The sequence below is a fragment of the Chiloscyllium plagiosum genome, chromosome 17 (genome assembly GCF_004010195.1).
Source record: "Chiloscyllium plagiosum isolate BGI_BamShark_2017 chromosome 17, ASM401019v2, whole genome shotgun sequence".
In the NCBI taxonomy this organism is placed as follows: Eukaryota; Metazoa; Chordata; class Chondrichthyes; order Orectolobiformes; family Hemiscylliidae; genus Chiloscyllium; species Chiloscyllium plagiosum.
This window is the reverse complement of record NC_057726.1, coordinates 54,612,949-54,626,719: the sequence shown is the minus strand read 5'-3', so window position 1 is coordinate 54,626,719 and position 13,771 is coordinate 54,612,949. Positions and strand designations below refer to the sequence as shown.

Below are 13,771 nucleotides of genomic sequence, written 5' to 3'. Positions count from 1 at the left end.
AGGTTTGAACTCTTGATCCACAGATATTGTTCCTTTTTGACTATATTTTCCATGATATTTCTGCACATATGTCTGTTACATCTGTCTTGTCCATGCTATTTATGAATGTGTGTGTGTTTGGATTTAAAGAGAGCACAGTTTAGATCTCAATAATTAATAATCGATTTTTCTATTCATTAAAAGCGAGCTTCGGTTTTTTTTTTGTTTATTAACAGAAGTTGATGTGAGTTTCATTTCATTTGGAAGTGTGGACAGTCAGTCATGAACCATTAATGGAGTGATTAAGTTGATCTTTTTCACATTTGTGATGACTGGGCAAGTAGTGGTCACACTCCTCCTATCAGAGATGTGAGAACATGTTAAAGATGCTGCAAGGAGATTCCAACGGGCTCTTTTGCTGAAATGTTTGCTGCAAAGGGAAGTTAATGTGTGGCAGATTTAAATGAAGGAAGCTGGTAAAATGTACTTACAAAATCAAATTTCTTGATTTACATTAAATGCACATGTTAATCTGCTTCAAATTAGAAGTTATAGTGTTATTGCTCCTCAAGATGTACAGGTGTAAAGTTCTTCTGACAATGTTTTTCCAACCTCTACCAGCTGGGAGGAGGTACAGAACACACGCACCAGCCGGTTTCAAAACAGTTTCTACCCTACTGTTGTTAGAATACTGAATGGACTCTCAAACTCTTAACATTCACCTGTACCTGTATTTTTTGTTTTTGCTGCTGTTTACCTATTATTTACTTAGCTATGCTCCTTAACTCTGTGATCTGCCTGTATTGCTCTCAAGACAAAGCTTTTCACTGTGTCTCGGTACACGTGACAATAAATTCAATTCAATTCTACAGCACCTCAAAAACCTGAGCCCTCTACCATGAAAACCAGCCTTCCTTCCAATGCCTCCATCTTCACTTCCCACTGCCTCAGGAAAGCAGTCAAAATAATCTAAGAACCCTCCCACCTCATTTTTATATTCTCCTCCTCCCTCTTCCATTGGGCAAAAGATACAAAAGTTTGAAAACACGTACCAACAGATTTAAGAACAGCTTCTTCTACGCTGTTATCAGACTTGTGGATGGACCTCTTGTATGTTAGAGTTGATTTTTGTCTGCACTTTCTCTGTAGTTATCACGTTATATTCTGAACTCTATTCTGCTTTCCTGATGAACGTATATGAGGTATGATTTATCTGGTTAGCACGCAAAACAATACTTTTCTTTGGTACATGTGACAATAATAAATCAAATCAAATCAAACCTGGAAGGACAAGAGATACATGGAAATACTGGCATCAGCCAATCTCCATTCAGCCTCTCACCACCCTGTGGGAGAACTGTTTCATCATTCCTTATCACCCCTAACAGTTCTCTGAAACTACATCGCATGGATTGCAGTCATTCAAGAATGCAGCTTACAACTGCCTTGTCAAGGGAATTTAGAGATGGGCAGAAGTTGGACTTGGCAGTGATGTCCACATCCCATGAACAAATAGAAGAAAGAATAGTTATTGTGCAGTATTTGAGTACTTGGCTATCTGATGCTGTGTTGTTGCTGCGCTACACTTGGGATGTTAAACTGCTGTTTGTCGAGGTGGATGCAAAATAATTGGAGCAGGATGTTTTCCTATGCTCCTGTCCAATATCCCTCGCTCCACCAATAACATCCGATTATGAAGTGAATGCATCTCATTGCTCCATGGGGAGCTGCACATCGTGGCTGCTGTTCATCAGTCTTCAAAGAGAATTCATTGTGTTCTGAACAGTTTCAGCTGTTTGCCAGAAATGAGGTGAAATGACACGTGAATGAAAATTGTTCTTCGAGTTTCTATATTTTAATTCTCCTTCTCTGGTAAGTAGGAGGAGGTGCAGTGAATTACCTCTGATCTAGATGTTCTTGGTTCAAGTCCCGTACCAAGGCTTGAAGATCAGGGTGCGTTTATATTGTGGGCCACACAGGTTTTAATTATCATCTTGTAAATCTTCCATACACATGCCAATGGCAGGAGAGATTGTTGGTCAACCATGTGTGCCAGAGCATTGAGTACAGGAGTTGGGATATCGTGTTATTGCTGTACAACACCTTAGCAAGGCCCCGTTTGGAGTACTGCATACAATTCTGATCACCCTGCTATAGGGAAGGATATTATTAAACTGGAAAGGGCACGAGAAAGATTCACAGGAATGTTACCGAGACTAGAAGGTTTGAGTTATGAGAAGATAGGCTGGGACCTTTTTCCCTGGAGTGTCGGAAGCTGAGGGGTGACTTTATAGAGGTTTATAAAATCATGAGGGGCAGAAAAAAGGTGAATGACCAAGGTCTTTTCCCCAGGGTAGGGGAGTCCAAAACTCAAGTTTAAAGTGAGAGGGGAAAGATTTAAAAGGGACCTAAGGGCTAACTTTTTCACGCACAGGGTAGTGCATCTGTGGAACGAGCTGCCAGAGAAAATGGCAGAGGCCATTATAATTGCATCATTTAAAAGACATTTGGGCGAGTACATGGACAGGAAAGGTTTAAAGGGATATTCCTGATGAAGGGTTTTTGCCCGAAACGTTGATTTTCCTGCTCCTCGGATGCTGCCTGACCTGCTGTGCTTTTCCAGCACCACTCTGATCTCTACTTTAAAGGGATATGGGCCAAATACAGGCAAATGTGACTAGATCAGTTCAGGAAACCTGGTCAGCATGGACAAGTTGGGCTGAAGGGTCTGTTTCCAGGCTGTGTGGCTCTCTGAATCTATGTGATGGATAGAACACAGCAGTTTCTGTCATCACTTCCCAGACCTTCATGTAACGGTGCATGTTCCATTATAACTCCAATTGCCTGAGGGACTGCCAACATACCAAGTACATCAAATGTACAGACGTTCAGAAAAGTGTTTGAGTGTGTGCATGTACAGTGTTAGCTGTTGGAAATGACTACTGATTAAACACAGTTCAATTTATAGCTTTTATCTAAGGCCTGCTGTGTTTCTCTTCCTGTCCCGGATCTGTCTGCTGTTGCATAGTTTCGGTGACTTTGATCTTTTCATGAAAGCAGGATGTGAGGCCACCCAGCTGCAGTCTCAGTCCCTGGTGCTAACTAATGCTTCGGTCAATCTGTGTAATGGAGGGTGAGAGCATCTCTCTATCCCATAGTCATCAAGTCTGAAAGTGGAGCTCTGTTCACTTACTGTAAACCAACTGTACTGATGGGCAACAGCCTCTCTATGGTTCAGTGACCACCTCTGAGCCTGACCCAAGAAAATCATTGTATCACCAGCACCATCCCAGAAATCTGTGGGTGTACACGTGGACCTCGTGTTTCACATCAAGGCCCTTGTGAGTTTATGTCGCGTTCCTCAGGAATTTGCACTGAGTTCCTTGTGAGTTCATGCTGAAGTCCTCAGTGAGGAGTGAAGCTCTATTTGAGGCTCTGCACTGTGCTCCTTCATACCCAGAATGTGCCAGATTTGGTTGAGTGAATTTCTCTTGGGGTGGGAGTGTGAAAGTGCAATTGCTGCCTCAGGGTTGTTCCCATCACTGTGAGAGTCATTGTGACTGCCACAAATAGATAGTTTGTCACTCCCTGACTGAGGTGCATCTTCTTCTGCAGGATGACAAAGACCTGGTGCCCGAGTTTGTCAGTGCTGAAGGATTGACGTGTCTCATCAAAGTGGGAGCCGAAGCTGACCAGAACTATCAGAACTACATCCTGCGAGGTTCGTGAGTACCCTGTCTCTGCTTCAATACAGTGCAGATTATTGCTGCACTATCATTTTGCTATCAGATCATGTTCTTTATGAGAATGTGCTTACTGGCAAGATTCAAACTGGGATTCAGGTTAAATTTAAATACTTCTTAATGTTTGCCATCTGCACCTGTTTAGGAATCTGAAACCTTGACTGTATAAACTCTTATCGGGAAAATCTGTGCTGGTAAAGAAAATGGTGCAAAGTAGGCAGTCCTTCACGAAGCCTTTTCCTCTGTCTACATTTAATCAGGAGGGTGAGCCTTCTCATTGGGCAGCACGGTGGCTCAGTTAGTACTGCTGCCTCACAGCACCAAGGACCCGGGTTCGATTCCAGCCTCGGGCGACTGTCTGTGTGGAGTTTACACATTCTCCCCGTGTCTGCGTGTGTTTCCTCCTGGTGCTCCGGTTTCCTCCCCCAGTCAAAAAGATGTGTAGGTTAGGTGAATTGGCCATGCTAAATTGTCCCATAGTGTTCAGAGTTGTGTAGCTTAGGTGCATTAGTCAGGAGAAATGTAGGGTGATGAGTCTGGGTGGGATACTCTTCGGAGGGGTGGTGTGGACCTGTTGGGACAAAGAGCATGTTTCCACACTGTAGGGATTTTAATTCTAATTCCATAAACCAGAACTGCAAATGGAATTGTAATCTGTGACCTCTGATCATGATTGTCCCACATGAAGGTCTTGTTGGTGTAAGTGCCCTCTATAGCAGGTAAATAACATCAAAATAAGACCCAAGGAGCAAATTACTGCAGATGCTGGGATCTGTACTGAAGATAACCAAAGCTGGAGATTACAGCTGGTCAGACAGCATTCATGGAGAGAGACATGGGGCAGGGTTATGGGGTAGGGATTGGTGAACACAGGTAGACATCCCTACCTCACAACTCCCCACCCCCTTTTATCTGCAGTTCCCCTTGCACCCACCCCCAGTTCTGAAGAAGAGTTACACCAGAAATGTGGACGTCTCCACCTCCTGATGCTGCCTAGCTTGCTGTGTTCTTCCAGTCTCCTGCTTGTCTTCCATTGAGAGCGATCAAGCTAATGTTTCGAGTTAGCTCTTCATATGATTCTTTCAGCCTCCCAGCTCCACTTCGTAACTCTTCACAGTTCCTGACAGACCCTGTTCAGTGAATACAGCAGCTCTCTTTATGCAGCCTGGTTTTGATTTTGTTTTTGGGTGCACTCACAATGAGAAGTGATGAGCAGCGCATGTAGTTTCGATAAAGGACATCACTAGCTCACCCTCCTGATTAAATGTCGACAGAGGAAAAGGCTTATTGAAGGACTGCCTATTATGAACTATTTTCTTTATCATTCCAGATTTTCTAGTTGGGGTTTTTACTGTCAGGGGTTAGTATTTGATCTGGAGAGATGGGTTTTGCTCTGAAATTGCTGAGTTTGCAAAGCTGAGCTGAATGCCCTCTGCACTGGGGAAATGAAGTGTAGACTGGGTGACTGCTTCACAGAACATCTACACTCTGTCAGCAAAGAAGACTCTGAGCTTCCAGTTGCCTGCCACTTTAACACACTACCCTGTTCCCCGGCCAACATCTCTATCTCAGGCTTGCTGCAGTCTTCCAGTGAAGCTCAGCGCAAGATGGAAGAACAGCACCTCATTTCCCATTTGGGAAACCCTGCAGCCTTCAGGACTCAATATCGAGTTTAACAATTTTAGGGCTTGAGCCACCTTCTCCCATGTGTTTACCCCAATCCCACGCATCAGGCCTTTTTATCATCTATTACACACAAACCATTGTTAGCCACTCATAGTCCCCATTAACAGCTATTCACCCACTTTAGCCAGATCCTTATCCACTCCTTTGTCTGTCCAACTGCTCTTTTCTCTCTTTGCGTTCCATGCCCACCTATCGCTTACTCCTTACCCCCTCCACCCACACTATCTTCTGCATAAAAATTGACTTTTTCCCAGCTACCATCGGTTCTGAGGAAGGGTCACTGGACCTTAACTCTGATTTTTCTCAAGAGATGCAGCCAGACCAGCTGAGTTTGTCCAGAAATGTCTGTTTTTGTTTCCGAATTATCTATTTGCTGCTCTTTCTTGGTTCCCATTGTGATTGTAACGATTGGGAGTTCTTTTGTCCCTCAGAATCAATTGGGAGACCAGATGAGAGAACTATGAGTAGTACCTCACTCTAGTATGCATCCCTGATGTTTGGTATTCATATACAGGTATTGGGAATACAAGTTATGGAATTTTTCTGCACTCACTGTTCAGCAACATTTATATTAGGTTAAATTCAATCTGAACTCCCTGTGTAGATGGCTTCTCCCAATGAGCCATGAGAATGTTTTAGATTTGGAACAGGCTTTGGGCCCAACAAACCTGCCTTGCCAACATTTTCTCTTTTAATTTTAAACATAGATTCGCAGGTTTTTCTTTCATTATCAATTATTTCTTTGCCTTTTTTAATCAAAAGATTTTGCAGTACCCTTCAAGCTTAAAGATTGACAGATGGGAATGCTTTCTCAAGCAAAATAAAAATCAGTGGACGTGCAATCAGATTTTCAAAGTTTGATAGATTGGTTTCACAAAATTAAATAAAATGGGAAAAGGCAGGGGAAAGTCCAAGCACAGAGAATCCAGAGTTTGAGGGTTAAATGACTTTGCAATCTAAATATAACACTCAAATAAATGCCGTCCCAGTCAGTCAACGGAAATAAATTATTTGAATTGACCGTCAATTTCCATCTGAAAACAGGACCATTTGTTTCAAATATGGATTCCTGCCTTTGTCTTGTCCCAGCCCAGCATTTTCTCATGAACCACAGCTTCCTGTTCCCTATCACCTGATGAAGGAGCGACGCTCCAAAAGCTAGTGTGCTTCCAATTAGACCTGTTGGACTATAACCTGGTGTTGTGTGATTTTTAACCTTTTTTGTTGATAGCGCTCTCTGTGAACACTGTTCTACAGCCCCCTCTGGTGTTTTGATGCTGCAATACCTCTGTATTTACTTTGAAGTGGCCATTCTCTAAGCCTGTGCTGTAGGCTCACCAACTTCATGACCTTCCACAACCTTCGGGGGACTGATAGATGTGTCACTGCAGAGCCTCTGTGCTGCTCTCTGTGTTATTTTGCTGACCTTTGATCATCTTGTGTCTTGGAATTTCCTTTTTTATAGTTTTGCTACAAGTATTTGCCCTGACTTTCATTTTTAGTCTCAGTAAACACTAATTTTTAAATGAAGATATCCAAGTTTGAATGAATCGCTTTGTCCACGTGGGAACCTTCAACCTTCTCTTTTCTCCCTGTTTCCTCTGTTGTGTGTTTCTAGCTCTAGGTTAAACATTTCCATTGAAAAGCTGTAATTCTGCATGTCAGTTTTTCCTTCTCACAATTCAGTTCTTCAGATTCAAATATTTAAGTCCTTTCATTTTAGTTTTGTTTTATAGTTGAACTTAGCAATGCAGAGGCCACCTTTCACAGTCCTTATCTATGGAACACTTCCGCTGTCTGCCTCGTGACCCAGAACAGCTTAGGGGAATTGGCCATGCCAAATTGCCCAAAGTTTTCAGGGATGTATAGTTTAGGTGTTTTAGTCAAGGGTAAATGTAGAGTAATAGAGTAGGGGAATGGGTCTGGATAGGTTACTCTTTGGAGGGTCGGTGTGGATTTTGGCCAAATGGCCTGTTTTCATGCTGTAGGGATTCTATGAGTCTAACAGGATTACAGTATCCTCGGGCGACTGTTTGTGTGAAGTTTGCACATTCTCCCTGTGTCTATGTAGAGTTTGCACATTTTCCCCGTGCCTGTCTGGGTTTCCTCCAGGTGCTCCGGTTTCCTCCCACAATCCAAACATGCAGATTAGGCAAATTGGCCAAGCTAAATTGCCCATAGCGTTCAGGAATGTATAGGTTAGGTGCATTAATCAGGGGTAAAAGTAGAGTAATAGCATCGGGGAATGGGTCTGGGTAAGTTTCTCTTTGGAGGGTCGGTGTGGACTTGTTGGGCTGTAGTGCCTGTTTCCACACTGTAGGGATTATATGATTCTAACAGGGTTACATAGTGATGATGGCTTCTGGGCTAATATGTTGTGTGAGGAACCATTTCTTACTGAATGCTTCGGAGAAATAAATGATTTCAGCAACAACATTCTGCAGTTGATATCTCACTGGTTTATCTGGGAGCTTTGTCCACTATTTCCTTTCTGCTGCTTGGCCACTTATAACCATCTCGCATCATAGCATAATTACAGAGTAGGCCATTCCCTCCATCCTGCTGGTCCTGGCTTTTTGCAAAAGGTACTTGCCATCCTTTTTGGCCATAATCCTGTAAGATCCTCATCGCTGCCTACATGCCTCAGTGGTCACAAACCGTGGATCACCTTGTGGTATCATCACCCCCCACACCAACCCCCCCCCCCCCCCCCCGCCTCAACCGAATAAGCTAATTAGTAGGCCCAAGGCTGGCTCACTGCCAAATTAAACAGGTTCTCGAGGCTGAAAGGGTAATAGGAGGTCCACACCCATCTTGGAAGGAGATGCCCTCTCCACAGGGCATCCTTGGCTTGTGGACAGGCAGGTAGGTGACTGGAAAGCAGGTCCCCAGATCAGCCACTTGGGAGACTGTTGCAGTCAGCCACTTCACCATCCGAACCCTCCTAGAGCCTGAAGACTGACTGAGGAATTCCAATGGTCTTTGCTCATCGGACATCAAGCAGCTCAGTTGTATCCAACTGCTTACAACTAGTTAGTCCCACTGATTCCACCCCACCATTCCCACCCCCAGGGAAAATGATCCAGGATGGGTGCTGGAAAACTGGCATGCTCACCAACATTGTGAGTTTTCATACCCATCTGCCTCTATGCCTACTCCCACATGGAGTTAAAAATCTGTTTCAACAGCGTTTCATGTAGCACCTCCCTGACCTCAACAACTCTCTATCTTTTCTCTAAATCGGTTGTCGATGATTTTCGCTCTAATTCCAGGGTATTGACAGAACAAAGTCATGGTTTGTCCCTATTTGTTCATTCTGAAGGTCTCAGTAGGTTGCCCCTTGACTGACTGACCCTGATTCATCCATGTGCTTCCAGATTAAAGTTCATTTTGTTACTGATAATAACTTTCTCACCATTGATGTGAGGCCTATCAATTTCTCACTATCTCTCTCCATGGTTTTGAATAAATAATTTCTCCAGTGCTCCAAATGTTACTTCCTTATCCATTGAGGATTGAGAGATTGGGACCAATACCTCAGTTATTTTTGCCTTTTTACTACAGTAACTGAAGAAGCGGTCCACTGGGACCAGGTGCCTTTACCAATTTTCAGTATTGCTTATTTTTCTAGTGTGTCCTTTTTAATTATCTCATCTGGTGTGGGCTTCATGTCACCTACTTCCTTTGCAAAAACAGATGTAAAATACTCAATTAATATGTTAAGTATGTCCTCTGTCTCTGTGTGAAGGTTTTCCCTTGGGTCCCTAATGGGCTCAGGAAAAGTGAGGACTGCAGATGCTGGAAATCAGAGTCTAGATTAGAGTGGTGCTGGAAAAGCACAGCAGGTCAGTCAGTTTCCTGATGAAGGGCTTTTGTCCGAAACGTCGATTTTCCTACTCCTTGGATGCTGCCTGACCTGCTCTGCTTTTCCATCACCACTCCCTAATAGGCACGTTAATTCCCCAGGTTAACAATTATGATCTGGTAATGGCTCTTGTTGAGCTGTGCTGGTGTCCCAAATCTTGGATTGGGAGACCCGGGTTCAAGTCCCACCTGCTCCAGTGATAGGTAATAACATCTTTGAGCAGGTTGATTAGAAAAATAGGTTTGAAAAAAAATTATGAAGCATTTAACCAGTGTGAGCTGTGTTAATTGTTGGAAAATGGATGTCCAGATGATTATTCTAATGAACAACATTCACTTGAAGCACTGACTTCTCAGTTTTCTCATGGGTGCTGCTTGACATGTTGACTTTTGCTAATACTTTGTTTCTACATCAACGTTTCAGTAATTGCAGTGATTTTTTTGGTACCAACACCAAACCTGAGTAAAGTTGTTTGAAACATCAGAATTGTCAGGACATAGCTTACAGTCTCTTCAATTTCATTCACAGCTCTGAGCCAGATAATGCTGTTTGTGGATGGAATGAATGGTGTCATTGGTCATAATGAGACTGTCCAATGGCTGTACACACTGTCTGGCAGCATGGTGAGTCATGCATCCTAACTTACAATGAGTGTTTAATTTTACATGAATTTGAAAGTTTCGAGCAGGATTACTCTTCACCAGACTGCAGAAGGGTATCGCAATTGGACTTGGTTTTCTCAAGACTGCAGAGTATAAGAAATGAGTCCCGTTTCCCAATTTGAGTCCATTCCCCAAGGAACGTGGCTGAAAAGTGTATGCATTTGGATATCGGATAGTGGTGCACTGGATCCTGAATTCCAGAACCACAGGCTAATTCCCGGGAGCATGGGTTTGAATCCCACTGCATCTAGATGGTGAAGTTTCAATATAATTGAAAAATCTAAAAATAAAAGCTAGACTAATGGTGATCATGCAATAACAGTCCATTGGTGTAAAAACTCATCTGGTTTACTAATGTCCTTTAGGGAAGGAAATCTGCTGTCATTACTTGGTCTGGCTCACATTTGACGGAAATGTAATTAAGCATTGACTGCCCTGTGTAAAATTAGGGATGGGCAGTAAATTCTGGCCTAGCTAGCAGCATGCACACCACATGATTTATATAAAAACAATTATGGTCAAATCGCTTGCTGTCCATACTCCCATGTAGAACAGGTCTGTAACAGCTGTCGATATTGCTGTTGGTGTGAATATTTTTTGGCCATTGCTTGGAACAATTCATGAATAATAATATGCAATCTGTTCTTGTCATTACCTTTTGGGATTGATTTCTTTCTTGCCCCTGATTTTCACTGCTTGGGGGAGTGGATGTGGTTGAATCAATAATTTAGCATCTTCATTCGAGGTATGTCCTTGCTCTTGAGTTTAACCTTTAGTCACTGGGTGCTTCAGAAAACATGGCATGGATTTTGAGGGAAGAACAGTGGTAATGGAAGTTGTTTGGAATGCAAGTGTTTTTGGACCATGGGATTTGGAATATGGATGCATTTGGACATTACTGGGTTATGAAGGAGTTATCTTGTGATTGTTTAGTCAAAAGATTAAAGGAGACTATGGTCTATTTGCTGTTTCAAAAATGCAAGTGACTTCGGAAAGCAGTGTCCAGCAAAGTTTGAGAGAGGGAGAGATAAGAGTAGAGTTACATTGCTTTAATTGTTGAGAAAACAGACCAAGGAAGTCTTAATTGATTAATTCTGCCATTATCTAGCAACAGCCTCTGGACTGAGGTGCAGTGTGTTTTTTTTTAGTGCACACCTAGCAGCTGTGGGATGTTGGAGAAATGGTCAAGGAGCAGCAACAGTATTGTCTCTGTCTTAGTCAGTAAGAGTCAGGGCTTGGAGCTGAAAGCAGCACTGTGTGTAACCCTGTCAATGAAGCAGGAGTAAAGCCTGGTAAAGTTTCAAATGCCATTTCCCAGCAGAAACTGAAGTTTAGTCTGAAGACTTTTCATTAGACTGAAACTGTCAACATTCTGGTTTCATGGACAGCAATTCAAAGTTAATGTGAGAGGTCAACCTATTTCTTATCGGAAGATGCTCCTTGACCCACAGAGATGTTGTTTTTTATTTCGCTTTCGCCTAATGATTTTTGCCCCAATCATAATAGCTCTGTAGAGTAATGAACATCTGTATCCTATCTGTGTATTTAATGTGTGTATGATGGGATTCAGGGTGACATAGTTTAATACTAGTAGCTTAGTTGATAAGCAACATACCATTTTTTGAAGAGTATGTTTCCTCTAAAATTTGTTATTTTTGAGCTAATTGAGAAGTCAGTGAAAGTCTCTTTTGTTCTAGTTGACAGTAATGAAGAGAAACATGTTGACCATTTTTGGTGTTTGAATAAGACATGGACACTCTTGGTATGGCGTGTGGTTTAGTGGAGTTTGAGTTCCAACACATACTTCCCACCAGAACCATAACAAAGTCTAGGGACACAACAAAGTGATCAGGTGCTTTTTAAAAAAAATCATTCACAAGGTGAGGGGGTTGCTGCCCATTAATTGCCCATCCCTAATTGTCCAGAGGGCAGTTAAAAGTCAATCACATTGCTATGGGTCTGGAGTCACATGTAGGCCAGACCAGGTAAGGATGGCAGTATCCGGGTATTTAGTAAAGGGTGCATGTCAAGCAGTTTTTGTTGCAAGTCATTTATGAATTTTCTCTGTCTTGCAATAACATCGATCGTGGATATACGTAAAATCATCTCATTGCACCAAAGAAATGAATATTGCTATTAGATGGTCACATATTTGAAGGATCTGAGCAGGAAAGAGGCCAGCGAGGTTTGTGGATAGTGTCAGAAGTGTTACACAAACATAATTTAGGGTGTCCATAAAAAGTGTTAATTAACTAATTAAATCAAATGGAGGTGATTTTGAAGTTGCATCTGGCTTTGGTGAAGCGACTTTGGGTCCAGTTTTAGTGTTTAATATAGATGTAAAGTTACTAGAGGGAGTTCTACAAGGCTAATAGTCCTCTCATTATAAAGGAGTGCATTCTTCAATTGACCACAAGTAGTTCCGTCACCACCAACCAGTTAATTATTGGAATGATGGACTCCGGTACATTCGTGACAACTTGTAACCTGATTAGCTTCAATTTCATAAAACAAAATTGAGGCTGACATACAAGTGATGTATCTTTTTCCCAGTGTTGTCACAGTAAGATGTAAGTAATAAGAAAAATGTTACAGGAAACCAGAGCCCATTGTAACCTCCATTTCCCCTGGCAATATCCAACATGTTGCATTGGTTAAACTGCAAGTGATGTGAATCAAAAGCCGGCTGCTTTCACTTGAATAGAACCCAGGCAATCCATTGACTCGCACTAATATTTCGAGCCTCAATGTGGAACGGGCAGTTTTTGTTTCATGTTCTGTTACTGAACAGGAAGCAGCACATTTTTTTAACACGCACGTGTGTCTTTTTATAGAAATGTTTACAAGGTGCTAACTTTTAAGCACCTGCTGTGGTCTTAATAAAAGATGTGGGAAAAGGAGCCACAAATAATTAATCTGTATTTCTTTTTATATCTTTGATATTAATAGGAAACGATCAGTATATGAGATGCAAAATGTAACTTTAATGAATTACAATGAATGTCAAGCAGACCGAGATATTTGTTTTGCCTGAGGAATTAAATTTGACAGTTAATTTTTAAGACTAGCCATTTCCATTTATAAAGCACATTTCACCAGATTACTGACTTATAGTTCTGCCCAGCGGCTATCAACAAAGAATGCTGTTTTTTAATGATGTGACAGCGCTGGTATTTACTGTTAGATCAACAAATATGCCATGTCAGAAGACTGCTGAACATTCAGTCTGCCAGCAGGGGTCTATACAGTCAGCCAGAAAGCAGCATCAATTTATGGTTTGCACTGAGTCAAACTAACAGAAAGCTCAACAATTTTGATGGGGAACCTCAAATTTCTGATTTGGTTCATTATTTAAATTGGAATTGCTTTAAAGACAGTTTGATTTTTCTTTAAAAAGCAAAGAATGTGCCATTAAATTGAAAGTAATCTGGTTACTTTATTAAAATTACACACGGCGTTATTGTATTTAAATTCTATTGAAATGTACAGACTTGTTTAATCAATTTAAGCAGAAGCTTTGCTGCAGATTTATCTAACTAAACCACTATGTACACTGTAACCAAATGGCAAAGCCATGCGATGGTACTTGGGATGGCATAGCAGAGCTTCAGTTTAGGAGGACTGGGACAGCGAGAGGCTTCACTCATGGGGTGCAGTCAGGTAGAGGCAGGGGAGCTGAAGGAACCTGCTTGCTGTAAACTTGCCTTTTGGGTTTATGGTTCTGACTTTTAGATCCCAGGTGATCAGATGTGACTGACTTATTTGCTTCCTATGATGCTGGGAGGTGAGAGGGAGGGCTGGATTGCAAAGTGCAAATCCTCAAGAAAAAGATCTTA

At 42.0% G+C, this 13,771-nt stretch overlaps 1 protein-coding gene across 3 annotated transcripts in view; it reads left to right on the top strand.

Annotated features, from left to right (window-relative positions):
- Positions 1 to 13,771, top strand: part of fhod1 (formin homology 2 domain containing 1) — a 313,847-nt gene that overhangs the window by 161,365 nt on the left and 138,711 nt on the right. For all 3 annotated transcript variants that reach the window (XM_043707126.1, XM_043707128.1, XM_043707127.1), the window contains exons 5-6: positions 3,595 to 3,700; positions 9,802 to 9,896. In XM_043707126.1, the coding sequence (XP_043563061.1) occupies positions 3,595 to 3,700; positions 9,802 to 9,896 (201 nt within the window). The remainder of the gene's footprint in view (positions 1 to 3,594; positions 3,701 to 9,801; positions 9,897 to 13,771) is intronic.